Below are 22,488 nucleotides of genomic sequence, written 5' to 3'. Positions count from 1 at the left end.
TCATTGTGTACTCCAAGGCCAAATTTGCCTGTTACTCCAGGTATTTCTTGACTTCCTACTTTTCCATTCCAGTCCCCTATAATGAAAAGGACATCTTTTTTGGGTGTTAGTTCTAGAAGGTCTTATAGGTCTTCAAAGAACTGTCCAACTTCTTCAGCATTACTGGTCGGGGCATAGATTGGGATTACTGTGATACTGAATGGTTTGCCTTGGAAATGAATAGAGATCATTCTGTCGTTTTTGAGATTGCATCCAAGTACTGCATTTTGGACTCTTTTTGTTGACTATGATGGCTACTCCATTTCTTCTAAGGGATTCTTGCCCACAGTAGTAGATGTAATGGTCATCTGAGTTAAATTCACCCATTCCAGTGCATTTTAGTTCGCTGATTCCTAAAATGTCGACATTCACTCTTGCCACTTCCTGTTTGACCACTTCCAATTTGCCTTGATTCATGGACCTAACATTCCAGGTTCCTATGCAATATTGGTCTTTACAGCATCGGACTTTACTTCCATCACTAGTCACATGCACAACTGGGCATTGTTTTTGCTTTGGCTCCGTCTCTTCATTCTTTCTGGAGTTATTTCTCCACTGATCTCCAGTAGCATATTGAGCACCTACCAACCTGGAGAGTTCATCTTTCAGTGTCCTATCTTTTTGCCTTTTCATACTGTTCATGGGGTTCTCAAGGCAAGAATACTAAAGTGATTTGCCATTCCCATCTCACATGCTAGCAAAGTAATGCTCAAAATTCTCCAAGCCAGGCTTCAGCAGTACATGAACTGTGAACTTCCAGATGTTCAAGCTGGTTTTAGAAAAGGCAGAGGCATCAGAGATCAAATTTCCAACATCTGTTGGATCATCAAAGAAGTGAGAGAGTTCCAGAAAAACATCTACTTCTGCTTTATTAACTATGCCAAAGCTTTTGACTGTGTGGATCACAACAAACTGGAAAATTCTTAAAGATATGGGAATACCAGACCACCTGACCTGCTTCCTGAGAAATCTGTATGCAGGTCAAGAAGCAACACTTAGAACTGGACGTGGAACAACAGACTGGTTCCAAATGGGAAAGGAGTATGTCAAGGCTGTATATTGTCACCCTGCTTATTTAACTTACATGCAGAGTACATCATGAGAAATGCTGAGCTGGATGAAGCACAAGCTGGAATCAAGATTACCAGGAGAAATATCAGTAACCTCAGATATGCAGATGACATCACCCTTATGGCAGAAAGCAAATAACTAAAGAGCCTCTTGATGAAAATGAAAGAGGAGAGTGAAAAATTTGGCTTAAAACTCAACATTCAGAAAACTAAGATCATGGCATCTGGTCCCATCACTTCATTGGAAATAGATGGGAAACAATGGAAATAGTGACAGACTTTATTTTTTGCGGCTCCAAAATCATTACATATGGTGACTGCAGCCATGAAATTAAAAGATGCTTGCTCCTTTGAAGAAAAGTTATGACCAACCTAGACAGCATATTAAAAAGCAGAGACATTACTTTTCCAACAAAGGTCCTTCTAGTCAAAGCTTTGGTTTGTCCAGTAGTCACATACGTATGTGAGAGTTGGACTATAAAGAAAGCTGAGCATTGAAAAATTGATGCTTTTGAACTGTGGTGTTGGAGAAGACTCTTGAGATTCCCTTGGACAGCAAGGAGATCCAACCAGTCCATCCTAAAGGAAATCAGTCCTGAATATTCATTGGAAGGACTGATGCTCAAGCTGAATACTTTGGCCACGTGATGCAAAGAACTGACTCATTGGAAAAGACCCTGATGCTGGGAAAGATTAAAGGCGGGAGGAGAAGGGGACAACAGAGGATGAGATGGTTGGATGGCATCACTGACTCAAAGGACATGAGTTTGAGTGGGCTCTGGGAGTTGGTGATGGACAGAGAAGCCTGGTGTGCTGCAGTCCATGGGGTGCAAAGAGTCGGACATGACTGAGCAACTGAACTGAACTGAACTGGGATATGAGACTGGGGTAAAGACAAGGCATTCTTGACTGGAAAAAAAATTATTCTCAGGTGGTAAAGTATCCAGTAAGGTGATCTCTACTATTCCTTGCAGTTCTATAAAATTTTACATTCTGTCTCTTTTTTTTACTGTGGTAGAATAAGCATCACAAAAGTTATCATTTTAACCCTTTTAAATGTACAGTTCTGTGGCATTTCATACACTCAAGTGACTGTGTGGCCATCTCTACCATTCATCTCCAGAATGCTTTCACATTCTTCAACCGAAACTCTGTACCCATTAATCTGTAACTCCCCATTCTCTCCTCACCATAGTCCTTGGTAACCACCATTCTAATTTCTGTCTCTAGTTTCCCGACCCTAGACTCCTCAGATCAGTGGGATCATACAACATTTGCCCAGTGGTGACTTGTTTATCTTACTTGCATATGCTGGTTTATGTGGTCAGTGTTATGATTGGCTATTTGCTTCATAGACCAACCTGCTTAATTCAACATATACTTGATCTATGTTCATGTATATGAACTTGATCTATGATCTGTTATCTTGAAAATACATATCATGGGTATTTTACATGTTCTTTTCTTTTAAATTTTTGTTTTTCTTTGAACAAATGAATCCCAAGGTCCACAGTAGCATTTCTGCCCCCTTTGGCCAAATGTCTGCTTTAGTGGCACACAGTGGTGTTCAAAGGCCCCATGGGGTGATGGAGTTGATACTCCAGACACCAGTGATTTGTTAAAACTAGACTCCAACTTCTCCCTGGTAAACAGTATAACTCTGAAGTACTTACTCTTTAGGTTTTCTGCATTTTGGAACAGAGAGCCTTTTCCTGACTGATCCCTAACTTACCACCCATGTTGATACAGAACTTTACACTTATTCTTTCCAACCCATTGCTAAAACGTGTGGGTTGTTTTATAATTGGTAAAGTGGCATTTTCCCTGCAGGGACTTCCTATGCTTAAATGTGCCAGATATATGGTTATGGTTTAGAGCCACTTGGCTCTTTTGGATTTGTAAACCACTATGTAGATATCATTTTAGGCTTTTAAATTATTTAAGAATAAACCAAACATACATATTTGCATTCTCAAACGCCAACATTTTTTTACCAGAAATCAAAGGTAATAGTTGTAGTTCCCCAAAAGAATACAAACACAGAATCTGGAATTTTTGGTCAGGTTTGGTTTGTGATTGGTGTTTTCATTAAGACCCACTGTGGACAGGGAACGAGTAAGAGCCTGTGTAGATTAAGTATCCGTGAGTAGGCAGGAGCCCCGCCAGCTTGCCATTCCTGCCTGTGCCCAATCGCACTTTGCTTCAGTTCCTCTGCCTGCCTCACAGTCGTCTGAATGTCCAGACATATAACCATCCTCCAGCGATACTTGACTGCAGAAGTGACGGTCAGAAGGAAACACCCAGAAAACCTATCAGACAGCTCTGGTTCCCTTGCCTGTTTCAGAAGAGTCCTAGTTCCACCAAATAGCTCGCTTGCAAAGAGGAAGCATTTTCAGACCTGGAAGTTGCTTAGTCATAAGGTTAATGACATTTTTAAGCTTTCTATGAATACTTTTTAGTGACGAACAGACAGTTGGTAAGTTTCTGTTTTCAATTGGTACCCAAAAAAAAGCCACACATTGTTTTTAACTTGGAAAACAGGTGCTCCCATTCACGCAGAACTGCAAAACAGATAAACATGTTTTGTAAGATCTTTTAATTTTTCTTTGAAATGTCACGTGCATGGGAAGCATTCTGAATTCATGAGGTAGAATATAGTACTTATTAGAAACAAACTGTGGCAAAAGACAAGCTTCTCCGGCTGTATGGCATTGTAAGGAACAGTTCACAGTTCTCATGTTCTGAGTGTCTAATTTCTATACTTGAAAACAAGTTGCATGAACCCCTCCTGGAACTCTTCTGCCCTCTCACTGTTACGGGGATTTATTTTCTCTCATTCCTACTATAGATGCCACTCTTTCTCCCCTAAGCTCAAGCTAGCTTGTTGTGACAGGAGAGAGCGGGTGTCAAGATGGACGGAGGGCATTGTTCCTCTCTCTCTTAGACATCCTACATAGTGTCAGCATCTTAATTTAACTGAACCTTCCCTCCCCAGCCCCTAACTCTTGGCCACAGCCTATTCCCCCCACTACAGTGTCCCCTAAACACCCATCATCATTTTACTGGAGTCCATTCTCTGCCATCATAAAGCCCCAGCCTCACAGAGACACTTGGAAATTTTGAATGGAACTCCTACTTCCCAAGGATTTTAGAGTTTCAGGACTACCAGCAATAGCTTGAGAATCTTTATCCTGCAGCTGGGACTGTAAAGGTGAGAAATGTGTTCCCAGAATCGCAACATGAAGCACGACACTGAAGCCATTTTTCCCCTAGAAGCACTGTTATGGTATAAATAGTAGTTTTTCTGGTGTTCTTTCAGGTATACTATGGATACCTTTGTGTTAAATTGTCTTTTGGAGGGGACTGCTCCAGGAACCTAGGCATTATTTTTATGGCAAAATGCTTGCTTTCCAAATCCTAAACATCTTTCTTTAAAAAATGGACTTTTGGAATACAATCCATTCACAGCTTGGCTGTTTGCCAGTATAATAAAACCAACCATTCTGCTTCCAGTCAATTCTGTGGTCCTAAAAAAATTCAGAGAATACCACTCATGAAATGTTATGGAGAGAGAGAGAGATGTCTCCAGTATTTCAAACTGTAGCTGAAAGAAAATTTAATGATTTCCAAATTTTGTCTGATACAGCTGAATAGTGTGTGTGTGCACACCTGTTTTGTAATTCAAATATGTGTGTTCCCTCTATGAGCTCCATTTCCTCTTGTACAATTTACAGTGAAGTTAATTCTGCCTGGATTAATCATCATGCTTTTCAAGCTACACATTCCCTTTCTCTTATCCATTTACCTTGGGGGAGAGGGGGCTACAGTGTTCTTACTAGTTTCTACATTTGTACAAAAAAATGCCCATTAATCATGGCTGATAAAAGTTGTAAAGTAGATTAAAACAAAAAAACAAAAACTAAAATAAGGTACAGTATCCAGTGTCCTCAAATTCTCAAATCACCTGGGAAGCCCTCAGAAGCCCCATTCAGAATTTCTACAAGTCTCCATTTACCTCCTCATTCATTTCCTTTCAGTATCATCATTCAAAAAAATAATTTAAAGCTATGGTTTTTTTCTAGCTTTTATTAAAGTTGCTAATAGTTCAACAATAAGCAACAATAATGTGCCGTTTATAATATTTAGCTCTATCATACATTCAATAGGTTTCAGGGAGAGTCAAGACTCAGGACTTGACTCTCATTTGTAATATTCTATGGAAAAATATATTGAGTTCCAAACAATTAATTTTAAACCTATATTTTGGAACCAGTACATTAGTATGTCAGATTGAACATTTATGCTAGTATGTTATTTGGTTCAGGTTTATAATTATTAAACTATTTCATGGTTTTCACAGGGTTCAAAATTATGGATAATAATGGAATACCTGGGTGGTGGTTCAGCGCTGGATCTTGTAAGTATTTTTAAACAATTACACACACACATCCATACTTTCACTTTTTTCTTTTAATTGGAGTGAGCATTGGCTTTTGGGCAAGCTAAGTGGTTGCTTTAGTTAATATGTTCACTCTGTCTTCAGGACTGCTACTCTTAACATAGATTCAGCTGTATTGCAGGTTCTGCACATTGCTGGCATTCTTAAAGTATATAAGAAATACAAACAGCTTAATAAAATTCCCTCCAAATTAGGAATGAGTGTATGAGAGTTGCCATCAGTTTCATGTTTTACTTTACATGCTTATCCCTGAGAAGACTGAGTGTTCTTAGATTTTTGAAGAGATATCATCCAGATAACTGTTTCTAAATGTGGTGCTTGGGTTTTGACCAAGAAGCCCTACAGACCCAACTCTCTGCAGAGTTCTCTCTGCCTCTCTATAGGTGGCTTGGAAATGTGATGGCATTTTTGTCACAATGACTTGGAAATGCCACAGCCATTTTAGCAGACCAGGCTGCTAAAATCCTGCAGTGTGAGGGAAAAGTTCTAATCAATGAAGATGTGTTCATGCACAAAATGTTATCGAGAAACACTGGTTGTTTTCCCCCAAGTGGTGTGATTCTGTCAGTGTTGTCCCCCCCCACTTTAAAATTTTGATTAATATGACATTGTATTTAAAATGCAATATGAATGACTAGAGACAACTTTGTGTAATAGAATGACTGCTGGGCTGGCCTATGGGAGTTTGAGTTTCTAGGGCTGCTTCTGTTTGTAGCTAAATCTGTGGCTGTGAGCCAGACACATAAATTCCTTGGGCTTGAACGTCCTATAAAACAAAGAAGTTGCACTAAGTTCTCTTCCATCTTTAATATTATATGACTTTTATATAATATGCTCTGCCTTTGAAATTGAAGTCTGCTGTTTCTAAAAATAAAGTGTTTTGATGATTAAGGTCACCGAGTAATGTTTTAATTCTTATTTTTTTTTAAAGTAGAGATGAATTTTTCTGACTGAAAGTGATCAAATATTTTTTAAAGGCTTTAATATTGACTACCAGTACCTCCAAAGTTTCAAATAATCTTATGAACAGAAATGACCATAAGCGATTTTTCTTTCCTTTAGACAGAACTATATTTAAACCATTCAGAAGAAATGGTAACTGAACTTGATGGAGAGCCTCATCTTCTAGGAATTCATCTCAGTTTAATCAGTTGCTGTGTTAGGCCATCCTTCCTTGTGTCTAATGTAATTCTTACATTCTAAAGCTCCATTTCATTTTTTTTTTCTTTCTCGCTCCTGTCTAGTGAGAGAACATAACTGGTGTTTCTTTGGCTAATAGTCCTTCATGCATATGGAGTCAGGTCTCATTCTCTTCTTGCCATTAAATGATCTCAGCTCTATTTGTCTTGTCATGTAGTTTGATTACACAACAGTTTATTCATTAGCTCCACAAGAAGCCTCACAATTGCTCTAGGAGCCTCCTCCTACTTTTTAAATATTAAGAATCCTTTCCAAATTTATCACAGTTACCTTAACTGGCCCCCCAAAATGTTTACCATGTCACTTCCCTGTTTTGTAGGCATTGGCAAGACAAGTGCACTGCTTTCATCAGGATGTCTGATAGCAACGGGAAGCATTGGACAATGGCCCAGCCCTAACTAATACAATCTGTATCCCCCAAGAATATTTGGGGCAGTTTTATGAAACCTCTGAATGAAATGATTGTGAGATCTTAATCTCATTCTGAGCTCTGCCTAAGTAAAAAAATAACAATTAGCATAAATTCAATGAACTTAAAATGTTCTTAGCTGTGTAGTGGCTAAAAATCAAGAGACCTAGATCCTATTCCTGATTCTGCCATTGACTAGCTGGCTAATATTGGGCAGACTATTTTTTTTTTTAAGATTTTTTTGATGTGGATCATTTGTAAAGGCTTTATTGAATATGTTACAATATTGTTTCTGTTTATGTTTTGGTTTTTTGGTTGCAAGGCATGTGGGATCTTAGCTCCCTGACCAGGGATTGAACATACACCCCTTGCATTGGAGGTGAAGTTTTAACCACTGGACTGCCAGGGAAGTCCCTGGGCAGACTATTTAACCTGTGCCTCAAATGTTCAAATAAGAAATTAGATGAGTAATCTCTCTAGTTTTCTTTTTCTAGCCTTAACACTTAATATTATTGTGATTTAATTATAAACCTCATTGACTCGACTTTGTAGGGAGAGCAAATGATGAGAATGTACTATTCTTCATTTAGGAGAATGCTATCATTTGGAGGAATCTAAGAAAGGATCAGGATTAGAGGAGGGCACTGCTACCAGGGACAAGAGAAATTAAAAGGAATGCTGGGCAAAAAGCGTTCATCCCATTAAACTGGTGCCTGACTAGTGTAATATGATTATGACCAGTAATTAAGGTCAACACTATATAGTATATGGACCTTCCCCAAAGGCTCAGCTGGTAAAGAAACAGCCTGCCAATGTAGAAGATACAAGAGATGTGGGTTCAATCCCTGGGTAGGGAAGATCCCCTGGTGAAGGAAATGGCAACCTACTCCAGTATTCTTGCCTGGAGAATCCCATGGACAGAGGAGTCCATGGGGTTGCAAAGAATAAGACACACCTTAGCAACTGAAAACAACAACTATATACCTCAAGACTCTCTCCCATTCTTACAAAAAAATTAGTTCTGTGTGAATAGACTTTGAGCATACTGTACATTATTTTATTGAATTGATTATACCTCACTTGTTTCCAATAAAAATTGCAGTGGCTTACAACAAAAACACATATAATAAGGTTAAGAGAATAAAACATGAGCACCAGGGGAAAAAGTTAGAAACAATATGCTAACCGTAAAAGAAAGCATAGCAAAACATGCTGCATTAGGGACTGGCTGGAAGTCAAAGGAGTGTGGGAGAACACCCCCAAGCCTGCAAATGTCCCTCTCTTGAATATCCTCAGTTGACAGCAAAGGCAAATCATACAAAGCCAGCACCCTGCCTTCGGGTAGACGTGTTAGCTATATGGTAAAGTCTTCAGTCTTTGGAGAGAAGCTCCATTGTGCTCTCCAAGGACAGTGGACCAGAATCTTGGCGTCATCTCTCCCAAGGTTGCATTGGAAATTTTTAAAAAGCAATCTCTATTCCATCTATTTACTTTCCTTCTCTTTCCAGCTCCCTTTTTTCTCCTTTTCTGATCATTATCATCATGGCTAAGGAAACATTTTAACCACAACGTTTGGGATAGTTTTCTGTCTGACATGAACAAGAAAAACTCAACTGTGCCACCACCCCAATCCCATTTCCCTGCCACGAAAGTGCCCTTCCCATCCTCCTCCAGTACCCAGTTAAGTGAGATTGCATTGAATTTTAAACTGGACCTAAGTATACCAGATAAGCTAATGTGTCTGTAGGACCACTTTTCCGTTTGTTTTTACTTAAGTATATTTTTAAAATTCTGTATTATTCACACCACTTTTAGAAATGCTTCAGAATGATAGCTGCTGCTGCTGCCGCTGCTAAGTCACTTCAGTCGTGTCCGACTCTGTGCGACCCCATAGACGGCAGCCTACCAGGCTCCCCCATCCCTGGGATTCTCCAGGCAAGAACACTGGAGTGGGTTGCCATTTCCTTCTCCAATGCATGAAAGTGAAAAGTGAAAGTGAAGTTGCTCAGTCATGTCCGACCCTTAGCGACCCCATGGACTGCAGCCTACCAGGCTCCTCCGTCCATGGGAGTTTCCAGGCAAGAGTACTGGAGTGGGGTGCCATTTCCTTCTCCGCAGAATGATAGCTAGTACCTTTTATATGGACCTTGCCCAATTTTCTAAGTGACTGAGAATATACCTCCTCTGGCCCTGTCAACATTTTATAATCAATGATACTAAAGTACTAGTCTTAAGTAGTATTACCTGACATTTATCTTTTAAGTTGTTTGGTATTACCTCAGAATTTCATTACCAGTGATCAATAAAATAATATGCCATTTTCACCTTTTAGATGACTTTAATCACTGGTGTTTAAATAGATACTTTGGGGTGGAAGTTGATATATTTGAAAGTAAATAGATAATGTTACCTAGGAAAGGCACCTACTGAACTATAAACATCCCTGAAGTATACTATATATCCAGAGCATAGTTAATATTAAATAATGAGACCGAAGTATGGGTTCTATTTTAAGCTGTTAAATTTCAACATGAAAGTGCCCTTTATTCAGAATAAATATGGCATTCATGAAAGATGAAATACAGAAGGTGCCAAAGAGCTGTGAATCCCTCCCAGTGTGAGGCAGAGTGGGCAATGTTTGATTTTCACCACCTCTTCCCTCCTTCCAGCAAACAGAACTCTACCTCAGCTCTGACTCGAGATTCCCACCCTTTCCTGTAATAATATTATACAGTCCACTGTTTGTGCTTTATGAGGTATCAGAATTTTTAAATAACCATTTATTTTAAAGAGAGATTTTCAGATATTCCATTACAAATTCTCCTGAAACTGAATCATTGCTTTCCTTGTATTGCAGTTGAAACCACTGGCTTTAGTACAGGGATGGGGAAAGAAAGGGAAATGTGTTATGTTTATTTGAAAAACTGTATCCCTCCATGATTTGAATTTCTTTTTACAATGAAAGCTTGAATAGTTTAATTATTATATTCCTAGCTAAAACTTAAATCTGAGTCTCCAAAAAGGATGTATGCTTTACAGTGTTTTTGAAATACGTAAATGTTAAGAACTGTGCTACAGCTAACCCATATGATCAAATTGTGTTGCTGCAGAAATCTTATGGACCATTTGATCTAAAAATCAGTTCGGTGTAAATATTTAATGTTTTAAACAGCAAATGACAAAATTTAAGTAGTTGATATATTTTTTCCGATCTGTCATTACTTAAGCATGTTCCTTAGATCTTTAATGTAAATATTTAAGAACCTCAAGATTTGGAACTAATATATAGTTATATTATCTTTCAAGATTAAATCTGATCATTAAAATCTAATCATTGAAAACCCTTTCAGCCCTTTGACATAACTCTCTTCACCCTTAAGAATTTTCTCATTTGTTTAAATACTGGCTTAATAAACAGAACTGCTTCATTATATATTAGCAATTCCCTTATTTCAACAATAATATTAAGTTTGAACTTTATTGTTCCAAACTTTTACATGTATATATGTGTATGTGTTTTTCGCCCTAAGCTGCGAGCTGGTCCATTTGATGAGTTCCAGATCGCTACCATGCTAAAGGAAATTTTGAAAGGTCTGGACTACCTGCATTCTGAAAAGAAAATTCACCGAGACATAAAAGGTATACAGAAGTCTAATATGAACCTGAGAAAAATAGATGCATTCTGAGGAAGCTGAGGTTTTTTTCGTTTCCTTTTCCCTCCTAGCTGCCAACGTCTTGCTCTCAGAGCAAGGAGATGTGAAACTTGCTGACTTTGGAGTGGCTGGCCAGCTGACGGATACACAAATTAAAAGAAATACCTTTGTGGGAACACCATTTTGGATGGCTCCTGAAGTTATCCAGCAGTCAGCTTATGACTCAAAAGTGAAGTGTTACCTATTTTGGTTTTTTTTTGTTACCTATTTTGTTTTTAATATTGTTTTACATAGCATCCTATCCTATTTAATAAACTGCCTTAATTCTCCTTCCTCTTAGAATATTTCTAAAACTAGAGTCATGTCAAATTTTGCTGCTAAATCATAAGTTCCCTAGATTCTGGTAATACTGAATATTTGGATCTTCTTCCCTTCAGTGACCTTCCATCCTACTTGGAATACAATCCAAAGTCCTTACTATCACATACATGGCTCTCTACTGTCTGGCCCTTGTCTACCTCTGCCTCATCTCCTACCACTGTTCTCCATTTGCTATCCACTTCAGCCACAGTGGCCTCATTACTGGTCCATAAACACAGTAAGTCCCCTCTGGCCTCAGGACCTTTGCACTTGCCTCTCCCGCTAACTGGAATAACTTTCCTCTCAATCAGGTCTCTGCTTAAACATTACTGACACAGAATAGTCTTCCCTAGCCATGCCATGTAAATTTGCAGCCGTTTTACCTTATCATTCATTATTCCATTATCCTGATTTTGTATTTTCTTCACAGAACTTAATACCATCTGACATCCTATTGTTTATTCATTTATCTTTCTCTTCTACTAGAACATAAGCCTCTTGAGAGCAGGAATTTTTGTCTGGTTTAGTCACCACTCAAATTGTCAGTGCTTGGAATGCAGTGCCTGGCACAAAGTAGGGAATTTGATACTTTTCTTAAAAAAAAAAAAATGAATTCTATCAAAAATTTATTAACACCAGATTTCTTGACACATTTTAATATTGTATGACCATTAGACTCTACAAGTTATTTTGTGGCAGAATGTTAGAATGGAATTTCAAGGTAATTGCTCTTTCCTCCTTACCTTAGGCTGACATTTGGTCACTGGGAATTACTGCTATTGAACTAGCCAAGGGAGAGCCACCTAACTCCGATATGCATCCAATGAGAGTTCTGTTTCTTATTCCAAAAAACAATCCTCCAACTCTTGTCGGAGACTTTACTAAATCCTTTAAGGAGTTTATTGATGCTTGCCTGAACAAAGATCCATCATTTGTGAGTATATGTGCTATGACCATTATTTTCTGTGATCAGATATACATAGAGCCAATGTGGTTTGTTCAACAGTAAGGAATACAATGCCTGTGGAATACAGACCATCCAGGAACCTGACTGTCCCGTCTGTGTTGCTAATTTTGTTCAGTTGTTGACAAGATCTGTAGTTCCTTCTCTCCTTCCCTTGCATCTTCTCTTTTTTGCTATGTTCCCTAGCATCTTCCTCATTCTGTTGATCATTTCCTACTTCAAGGGGAAATAAAGTTCATTTTCTAGGATGTCATTATGAAAGTATAACCATGCACAATGATTTTTATTCAACTGTTTTTATTTTTCATGAAAAGTTGTTGGTGCTTCATGATTTTTTATTTTATGTTCAGAAATTCCAACATGAAGTTGTATACTTTTCCTGAAGTCTAGTGAGCTCCTTTCATTTAGTTGGCAAACTTGGTTACAGTTGTCTTTTTGTTTTTTAAAATAAAGCTGCCTGATAACTGTGAGAAACTAGAAATATACGATAACTATCTAAATTGGATGTAACTATCTTAGGTTGCTAATGAATATTCTGATATTAATAAAATATTAGGAAATATCCCCCACAGCACATGGTATTTTTATTTAGATGCAATATGAATTAATGTGTGATGGAGAAGGGATTAATGTGGGGGTCATATGACGTGTGCAGATAATAAAGTTATAGCCTTGCTAGTTTTCATCCTTTTTTTTCCCAATTTACAGTAAATATAATAAAAGTATTTTAAAGCACAATCTTGTTTTAAAATTTTTACGTAATTATTGAAGTCCTGTCACGTATTTCTCTGCTTTTAAGAAAGCCCTGCCTGCCTGTTTGCTGATACGTAGGCCACCTTTTGCCCACTGGACTTGAGCAAATTGATACCAAAGTAGTGAATTTAATTTGGTTGCCTTGAGCCACTTCGGAAATAGAATTAGCTATTGTCCTATGGCATTTTAGTTATCCTCATGCTACTACTGCTGCTAAGTTGCTTCAGTCGTGTCCGACTCTCTGCGACCCCATAGGCGGAAGCCCACCAGGCTCCCCCGTCCCTGGGATTCTCCAGGCAAGAACACTGGAGTGGGTTGCCATTTCCTTCTCCAATGCATGAAGGTGAAAACTGAAAGTGAAGTCGCTCAATTGTGTCTGACTCTTTGCAACCCCATGGACTGCAGCCTACCAGGCTCCTCTGTCCATGGGATTTCCAGGCAAGAGTACTGGAATGGGGTGCCATTGCCTTCTCCAAGTTATCCTCATATCTATAGACAAAACAAACTTTTATACCTTTCAGCTTAATAATTGATAATGATTTCATATCACTCTTTGCAATCATAAAAAGCCTAGAAATATTGGTGCATCCTTCCTTTTTTGTTCCTTAGCGTCCTACAGCTAAAGAACTTCTGAAACATAAATTCATTGTAAAAAATTCAAAGAAGACTTCTTATCTGACTGAACTGATAGATCGATTTAAGAGATGGAAGGCAGAAGGACACAGTGATGATGAATCTGATTCTGATGGGTCTGATTCGTAAGTACCAATTGTTTACTTTTTATGTAGATAGCCCATTTCAATATTTCACATCTTTTACTGTGAGCTGATACACTTTCTCTAGCATAAAATATAAACCTTATTCTAAAGTGTGACTTTAGAAATTGTGAAAATCTTTTAAAATTGTGGTCTGTGAAGTACAGTGAATTTGGAAACATATTTTGTGTTTTTTTTTTTCTCCTTAGAAGTGAAGTGAATTTCTTTAGTTTTAAATGGTCTCAGTCTAACCCCTAGTGGATACTTGAGTATATTACAAAATTTTGGAACAAGATTGCATTTAAGGTGTTTTATTAGCTTGCCCAAAGTGATAAAGAGCAATGTCATCTCATACTTTCCTGGCAACCTGCAAAACCCCTTTGGAGAACTAATGTTTCTCACCTCTTGGCCATGTACCAAACTGTGATCAGACTGGTACATTGAAATATTCAATTCAAATATTTATATCTGATTTGTACCCCCTAAAAAGTTGCATTATTTTTTAACTGCAGCATTTATACTAACATTTGAGCCTCTAACTCCTTAACTTAATTTAGACTACAGTCTGTAGGCTACACCAGAATTTACTCCTCTGCTAGTTGAATTGACACAAAGGCAACACCAAATCTCTTCAGATAATATCTGCATTTATAAGAAATTGTCCAACTTTTGAAAGGTCTAAAAAGTATCAGGGTAGTTGTCTTTACTCTGTTCTAATGGTTGTTGGCCTTTGCTGCCCATTAGTCACTCATGGAGCCTTAAAAGTGTAAATTAACTAGACTCCAATATAAAATAAGATGGAAAAAAAAAATCACACAAGCCACACCACAGGAGATCTTGATCTAGTCAGTGGGAAGGGATTGGGCCAGGGCTTTATATATAGTAAGAGACCTTGACATGTGATTCTGATATACACTTAGAGCTGGGTACCATTGCTACTCTTTGGCAGAAAGCAGTGTGTATTTGAAACTGAGATCAAATGATTTTTTTATATATTGGGACAATTATCCATTCAGAATCTGTCTGCACTGATTTGGTATTTTCCCCAAGCTGTGTCATTTGGGAACTTATATAAATATCTTTGGCAATCTCTTTAGGGAGTCCACCAGCAGGGAAAATAATACTCATCCTGAATGGAGCTTTACCACTGTGCGAAAGAAGCCTGATCCTAAGAAACTACAGAATGGGGCAGTATGTATACAGAGATGATCACTTCCTTTTGGTAGACTTTTTCGAACTATAAAATGAGACAGTGTGATGGCCAGAAATTGTTAGAATTTAATACCCCTAAATGCTTGTCTACCTCACTGTGGTCCACAGTATGTTTCATTTGCCATTCGTTTCAAACTAATTAAGAAAAGGTCATAGAAGTCATTTAAGTGGCCATTGGTATGTTTTAAGATAGAATTGTGCATATTAATTGTAATCCTAGAAGTTAGAGGCCTCTGGACAATGGATGGGAATGAGTGATGAGAAGAAAGCATGGAGACTTGCCTTGTATTGGGTCTTTTTGGGGAAGGACTCCAATGAATGCACATGAGTGATTATTTTAATTTCATGTGTATAATCTATAATATTTGTTCAAAGGAGCAAGAGCTTGTACAAACCCTGAGCTGTTTGTCTATGATAATCACACCTGCATTTGCTGAAGTAAGTACAGACTCATCAGCTTTGGCTATCTATTTTAAGAAGTTTAGTAATTTTAAATGTTATAGCTATTGATCTTTCTCAGCTTAAACAGCAGGATGAGAATAATGCAAGCAGGAATCAGGCAATCGAAGAACTGGAGAAAAGTATTGCCGTGGCCGAAGCTGCCTGTCCTGGCATTACAGATAAAATGGTGAAGAAATTAATTGAAAAATTTCAAAAGTAAGCTTGAAGTGTCATTTAAAAAAACTATTTTGACATTTTCTGTTGGATGTTCATTTATGATGTGATAATATGATTACCTACTTATTTTGGTTATTCCTAACAAAGTCAATTCTTAATAGTCATAAAATTGAAAACTGTTTTGTTTGCTGCCCATCTGAAATATTAGCTTTTGGAATTATCTGCACACATTACAAGGTAGTTTTCCACTGAATGAAATGGCCTGGTTGTTTTTCTCCTTTTTTTTTTTTTGTTACTAGGAGTATAGACAAAAGGTCAGGGGGCATATTCTTATTTGGACCCTTGTAAATACCATTTAGGAATGCTGTCATTCTCACCGCTATTCTTATCACAGTGCTATTCACAGTTTCAGTGCTATAGTTCATTAAGTTTAACTCCCATAGGAAAAGTTAAGGAAAGGATTTTAGGTAGAGAAACTCAAATGAAGACTGAAAAGTTCTTATGGTTGATTTCAGTTTCTATACTGTCTCTTGACCTGTTGCTTTAACTTTGTTCACACTCAGTAAAGTTCTTACATTTAATTGTTAAATTCCATTTTAAAATGCATATACAAACACAACTTCTTAGCTCAAGCAAGTTATAAAGCAATACTAATCTTAGCCTTAATCCCATTATATGGCTTCTCAGTGTATCTTTATATTTCTTTGTGTTTGTGATGCCACTGGGATCAAGTTGGAACAAACTATACAGCTGTAAAACATACTCTCCTAGATCTTTTTAGCTGATAAAGCCTATTTATATTCATCAGCTAAAACCCCTCTTAAAATCCCTTCGTTTTTCTTAATTTATTTATTTTAATTGGAGGCTAATTAAAATCCCTTAGTTTTTAATGAAAACCTCCCTTTTCTTTTCCAATTTGCAAACAAATCAATGGGAAGTTGTAAAATCAGACACAGAAGGGATTTTTTTTAACTTCCTTATATTGTAGCATCTGTATAATGAGACTTAATACAGTTTTGTCTGCTGAATCACTTCCTTCACTGGAGAGTTCATACAGATATAAGGTAGACACATGCATATTTATACATCATTTAAGTTTTTCCTAATTTTATAGGTGTTCGACAGATGAATCCCCGTAAGAAACTTCTCGTTATTGGCTTCTATTTCATATGGACCCAGAGAAACCCACCAAAGCTACTTCAAGCTTAACAATGCTTAACTCATGAGCTCCGTGTGCCTTTTGGATCTTTGCAACATTGAAGATTTGGAAGAAGCTATTCAACTATTTTGTGATGGTGTTTATCATTTTCTATTTTAAAGAGATTATTTTGTAAGGAGTAACTTTTAATACTATAGTTTCACCTGTATTCTAGTAAGTGTTGAGACAGTTTTGCTTTTAGGTATCATTATTACTTAAGTTACTAGGATGAATACCTTTTCATGTTTTGATCTTTAGTTAACTGTACACTCATGAAACATACAGGTTGTTCAAAGTCATCATAAATATTCAACTTTTATAATCATCAAGCTTCAAAAAACTTTTTTTTAACACAGCATATTCTAAAAATGACTATTGGTGGGGAAGCAGAAACAAGTCACACATTCTTAAAACAGAAGTTTTTGATAAGCTCTTAGAAATGAAACCTGGAAAAGTATTGACGTTTCTACGAAGTGGGTATGATATTTCAGGCAGCTCGATAATGATTACATTTGAGAGCCCTGCGTCTGTAGTGTTTAGAGGCAACATGTAGCAACAGAGGTACCTCTTGTGTGAAGTATTTACTTTCTCTTATAGAAGAGATGGTTGACCCTTATTTAACATGGTTGGGAAGTTAAAGCAATACCAATTAGCCAAGGATGGATTTTCAGTAGTACTGGAAGAATAAGGATTCATTTTAAAAATCAACTCAAATCGCATATTATATGAGTAGATTTGGGGAGCTTAAAAGAAGCTGATTATCATGTGATTATAAATACCTGGTCAACAGGTATGAATATAATTTACACCAGCATATTTTTGTCATGGTCTTAAAATGTCCTATAAACTATTTATACATTTTTGTTCTTCATAACTATCCAATACGTAAGCATCATTTGTTCATTTTTGAGAGGGTATTTAAGTAAGCATTTTCTAATTCGTATGAAAATAATCATAGTACCGGATGATTTCTGTCCGTACAAAAGTAAGTTAGATTGTACAGTTAATTTTCAGTTATATTTATGGTACTGTTACGTGGGTAATACCCTTATCTTTTAAGCCCAGTATATATATTATGCCTGCCTAAGTTCTGAAGTGGGGCTGTATTTCAGTAGTTGTAGAATTATTAATATTAATTAGTTTTGATGGTTTATGTTTTATTGTTTGGATCTGCACAATTTGGGTTTTGCACAAAAGTCATTTTAATAAGGCTCAATAATTGCCAAATATTAGAAGATGTTCTTCAGGTGAAGAATAAGTTTTTAGTCAAAGTGGCCATTACGTCCTCCTCTTTTGTAATAATACAGACACTTGAACACGTTGTTGTTGTGTCATATGCCAAGAAAATGTTTTCATTGGTGCCTATACTGTAATAATTACTTTTAACACATTGTATTTTGAAGTAATAGTTCAGTGAAAATTTTCACCTGCTAACTAACTGAAACTCAATCACAGTTTATAATTTGTAGAGGCCTGGTAATAATTTTGAAACTCATATCATGTATTAAATGAATATTTTTATAAAAGTAAAAGCAACAAAATTTTAAATTGATTATTTGAAACTTTCAGCACAACTGCATTATGAATAGAAAATCGTATTGCTTAATCATTTTAGTTATTAGCCCTGTAAACTGTTTCTGGGTAAGCATACTTCAGTGTTTTGGGGGGATTTAAAAATAAATATTTAAATTTCATGGTCCTTCATGTTTGTTTTCTTGAGGGGTATGGTATTTTGTTTCAAATTATTTCTCCTTTCCCCTTTCATTTGTTGTTGGAACTTTAGCATCAGAGTTTCCATTGGAAACTAGAAGATATTCTTCACAATTTTATTATGCATTGATTATAGCTCCAGTGGACTATAATCTGAATATCTGATTTCTGTCCTGCTTGAATATCTGTCATGATTTCTGCCTCCTGTCCTGACAAAATTATTAATAGAGTCCTCTTTCACCCAAAAATGTCCTTATTAGGTTAGACAGTAAATTATATGGTCACCTTAATATATAGTTTTATTAGGAAATCTTATACAGATTTTAACCCTGTATCTCTCTGGGGGAAACAAATTTTGCAAAGATTTCTGGAAATTAAGATGAGAAACAGCATATAATCGTAAAGGAGTTTGGGTTTTTCCTATAGAAAAGGTCAGAGATGAACTTAATATAGCTTTGAGTATCTATATGGTTAATACATAAGTGATTGGGCTTCATATATTCTTATTATGAAATAGCTATTGTAGACTTGTGAGTTATTGGATTTGGTTCCAGGAGCAGGAAGGAAAGTGCTGGAACGTTGAAAAGCAGTAGAGTGAGGTTTATTAAAAGGGATTTTTCTGGTGTAAGGACTAGGAGAGTAAGACAACTATTCCATCTATCTTTTATCTATTCAGTCATATATAAAAATAACTTGCTTATATAATTGCATCATTTCTTTGATGTCATTACCTAACATTATCTTGTAAATATGTTTTATTTACCATTAAAATAAAAAAAAAGAAGATAAAGTTCTCAAATAGAATGCTATACCTTCCAAGGGGGAATAATATTCTGAATGGGTCAAGAATAGAATTTTGGTTCATTAACTCAGTGTGGAGTATTATCCTTTTTCTTTTCAGCTACCCCATTTCTGCCACTTCTCCATCCCTGACTATACATTTTCACCTGCTTCCCTCCTTTTCCTTGTTCTCTAACTGTGCCTTCCCTTAATTATAGGCTAGAGCCAATCACTTCTGAAATTGATTAAAACAAAAGGAAGTTCATACTTACAACGTGTTTAAGTAAATGGGTTTCCATCACTCTTTATTAAAATGCTCCTCATCTCATTTTCTTGCCTACATGCATGCAACAAGATATGGCAAAAAAATAAATTCTTGCAGAAGAAATTAGATAAACAGACCAACACGTTAACTTTTATCTGTCACTACATATTATAGCTAGTTAAGAATAGAGAATAAGTCAAACATCATATTGTCCTCATCAGCAGATGTCTGGTTTTAGAAACTGATCAGTTCATGAATTTCCAAGGTTTAGAATTCTGCCAAGTCCTAGATTAATTATAAACTTGTATTCTGTTGAAAGGATCTATGTTCCTTCTGTTCCTGAAGTACAAGAGGGCCATGCTCCCCCTAATATATGTTATAAAAATTGAAGTCTTTTAACATAAAAGAGGACCATTTTTACTGGGCCCCACACAAATAATGCGGACTGAAACCTTTAGTTGCAGTGTTGTTTAAGAACAAAATGATCAACACAGTCACAGTCTGTTATCACTAAATGATACCAGAAGCCAATTTTGTATGCCAGTCCATACTGTTACTGTTCTTACTGTTCTTCAGTGTTGAGGAGCCTGACCTTCATTTATAATGTCTTTGTGGGGAAATGTATAATAGAGATGACAAATACCCACCTCACTCTGCCTCAGGGCTGGTGAAGAAAGGGCATGTTCCAGAATGATTCAGAGGGAATAGAAGAGAGGCTTGAGGAATGAGGCAGTAGCTGGATCTTTCATAAGCTAGGTGCCCAAGCTTAGAAGATTCCCTTAGTACCAGTGAATAGTAACAAAGAAAATGGTTTTTGCAGAAAGTATCTTATGTTTCACCTAAGTGAGTAACATGGAATTGGTCTGGACATGTTCATAGGGTTCACATTTTAGGCTAAAAAGTAATTACATGGTTTTTGCAAAGTCCTATCTTCAGCAGTTGATGTATCGAAAGAAACATCTTCATCTTCTTCATCTAGCTGTAGACTACCAGAAGACAAGCGAATTCTGGCCATGGGTGACCTTATTCCTTTGTCATATAAAGAGTAGTAGTCTGGTTTAAGAATCTCTGACTCAGAATCACTGGATTCACTAGGCACATACCTTTCTGTAGTTCCCTGATCCATTAAAACTGTTGGAAACTCCTGCTCTGCAAACGTATATGTAAATAGGTCAGCTTTACGACTGAGAGCAGGACAAGGCCCTAAAGGTCTAAATTCTGACCCAAAAGGAAATCGGATCGTTTTCATGTCTGATTGGCTCTGGGAACGTTTAGGGGTTGGCTCTTGAATGTTATATGCAAATGCATCTTCTATAGTTGGATCTTGCTTTTCTAGATCTACATTCACATTGCTCCTACCAGTAGTCCTGGCCATAGCTTCTTGGAGTTCTTGAAAGTCTTGCTGAAAGCTCTTCATTCTGGTATTCCTTGGGCTTCTTTTGGCTGACTTCATTGCAGTAGACTGTAGACAGCTGTCTGGTCTTTCCCTTTCCTCTGCCATGATTGGAGACCGTCTGGGCACCTGGGGTGGTTTGTCCACATAAAAGAAGACTTGGGGAGGCATAATATCAACCTGCTGACCAGTACAAGGAATATAGGGCACATCTGTGTAAGTAAGCTGCCTTGCTGGACTCACTTTGCTTGTAAGGCCGGAAGATGTGCTCGTGGGATTGTCAGCAAACTTAGAGCTTGTCTGGAAGGAGCTCAGAGGACTCCTTTCCTCAAAGTAGTCTCTGGGATCAGTGTCAGGATCAGGGTCAGTGGTAAAGACTGGGTCTGTATAAATAAAAGGGAAAGAGGAACTGCTTTGGGACTGATGCAGTGATATGGGATCTGCCTCTGGTTTGGAATGCTCCAGCTCAGCTGCAAACGTCACCTCCACTGCGGAATTTCTCCTCCTGCTATCCAGCACAGGCTCAGAGGCGTGCACTCCATTCACAGTTCTGTAGTACCCACTGCCATAGCCTAGTCTCAGATCTTCCACCTTGAGAGAAAGGACAGGCAGTTGAAAGAAGGAAAAGCCATTTGGTTGGGGTGGGGACAGGGATCTAAATCAGCCTTTGATTTCGCAAAGGTAGTTTTTCACAAAGGCATTTCAACCCATGTTCTCTGCCAGGGTTGATAAATACATACATAAAAGGTTCTAACTTGGACCACATCCCAATATATGTGCTGAAAAATAGACATAACACTACTATTTCTCAACACCATCACACTCCCAGTCTCCACATTCTCTATCTACTCGAGCCCCAGCATTGTACTTCAAGTAGTATGGCTGAGTAGCTATATTCATGAGCCAGGAGTTCTGCCTTTTGGTCTTGGCTTGGCTCTGTCTTTACTTGCTGTGTGACCTCAAGTAAGTCTCCTAACCTCACTGTTCCAGCCTCCTCCCTCCCTCCTGTAAAATGGTGGGGAGGAGGGCTGTGAATGGCAGGAGGTAGTTAAACATTTGATGGTACCTTCCAGCATTGTAACGCTGTGATGCCTTTCAGATAAAAACTGCCTCTGACTTGAATGAAGACAGAGTTTATGAGACCTCTAATTAGATTTTTTTTTTAGGGAGAGCAAAAGAAAAATTAACATGGTTTATACTATAAAACTCAAATGAAGCCATCATCTCACAGTTTCAAGAGAATAGCACTTTGTTCTTAAAGTAGCAAAATTACATAGCAAAAGTACTTTAAAATATTAACCCAAGACCTCATAGCTTCCTCTAAGCCTTAAGGTTTTCGTAGGTAAAAAGGCAAAGCTTTTAGTTTAAAAAATACAAAGCCATAGAAATTCATTTGGATCTGCATTTTGCAAGATGTTAGCAATACAGGTTGCAATTTGAAGTTGTACCAGATCTTGTCAGTCCATACAGTACACACAGCAATGTATCCAACAGTCTTCTGTTGGCTGGAGATATGTAGATGACAGACCCTGGGAAGTCAGCCTATTTGATCACAGTAACCTTTTTACATACTGGGAGATTCTGGCACAATCAATTCTTGGAAGCATTTGAAATGTGGATGCATTACACTTACGTGAAGAAGAAGAAATT

The 22,488-nt window shown here is 37.4% G+C and overlaps 2 protein-coding genes across 3 annotated transcripts in view; one reads left to right on the top strand and one right to left on the bottom strand.

Annotated features, from left to right (window-relative positions):
• The window catches only part of STK26 (serine/threonine kinase 26), an 85,799-nt gene extending 67,410 nt beyond the window's left edge, over positions 1–18,389 (top strand). For both annotated transcript variants that reach the window (XM_081567325.1, XM_081567324.1), the window contains exons 5-13: positions 5,470–5,526; positions 10,708–10,816; positions 10,902–11,059; positions 11,939–12,124; positions 13,517–13,665; positions 14,760–14,853; positions 15,250–15,312; positions 15,395–15,531; positions 16,607–18,389. In XM_081567325.1, the coding sequence (XP_081423451.1) occupies positions 5,470–5,526; positions 10,708–10,816; positions 10,902–11,059; positions 11,939–12,124; positions 13,517–13,665; positions 14,760–14,853; positions 15,250–15,312; positions 15,395–15,531; positions 16,607–16,631 (978 nt within the window). In that variant the 3' untranslated portion in view covers positions 16,632–18,389. The remainder of the gene's footprint in view (positions 1–5,469; positions 5,527–10,707; positions 10,817–10,901; positions 11,060–11,938; positions 12,125–13,516; positions 13,666–14,759; positions 14,854–15,249; positions 15,313–15,394; positions 15,532–16,606) is intronic.
• Positions 18,390–20,240: 1,851 nt separating this feature from the next.
• The window catches only part of FRMD7 (FERM domain containing 7), a 38,026-nt gene continuing 35,778 nt past the window's right edge, over positions 20,241–22,488 (bottom strand). The window contains exon 12 of the mRNA XM_081564017.1: positions 20,241–21,429. Coding sequence (XP_081420143.1) covers positions 20,335–21,429 — 1,095 coding nt within the window. The 3' untranslated portion in view covers positions 20,241–20,334. The remainder of the gene's footprint in view (positions 21,430–22,488) is intronic.

This window comes from Giraffa tippelskirchi, chromosome X, assembly GCF_054371585.1.
Source record: "Giraffa tippelskirchi isolate mGirTip1 chromosome X, T2T-mGirTip1v1.2.pri, whole genome shotgun sequence".
Taxonomy (NCBI): Eukaryota; Metazoa; Chordata; class Mammalia; order Artiodactyla; family Giraffidae; genus Giraffa; species Giraffa tippelskirchi.
This window is presented reverse-complemented; position numbering and strand designations above follow the sequence as displayed.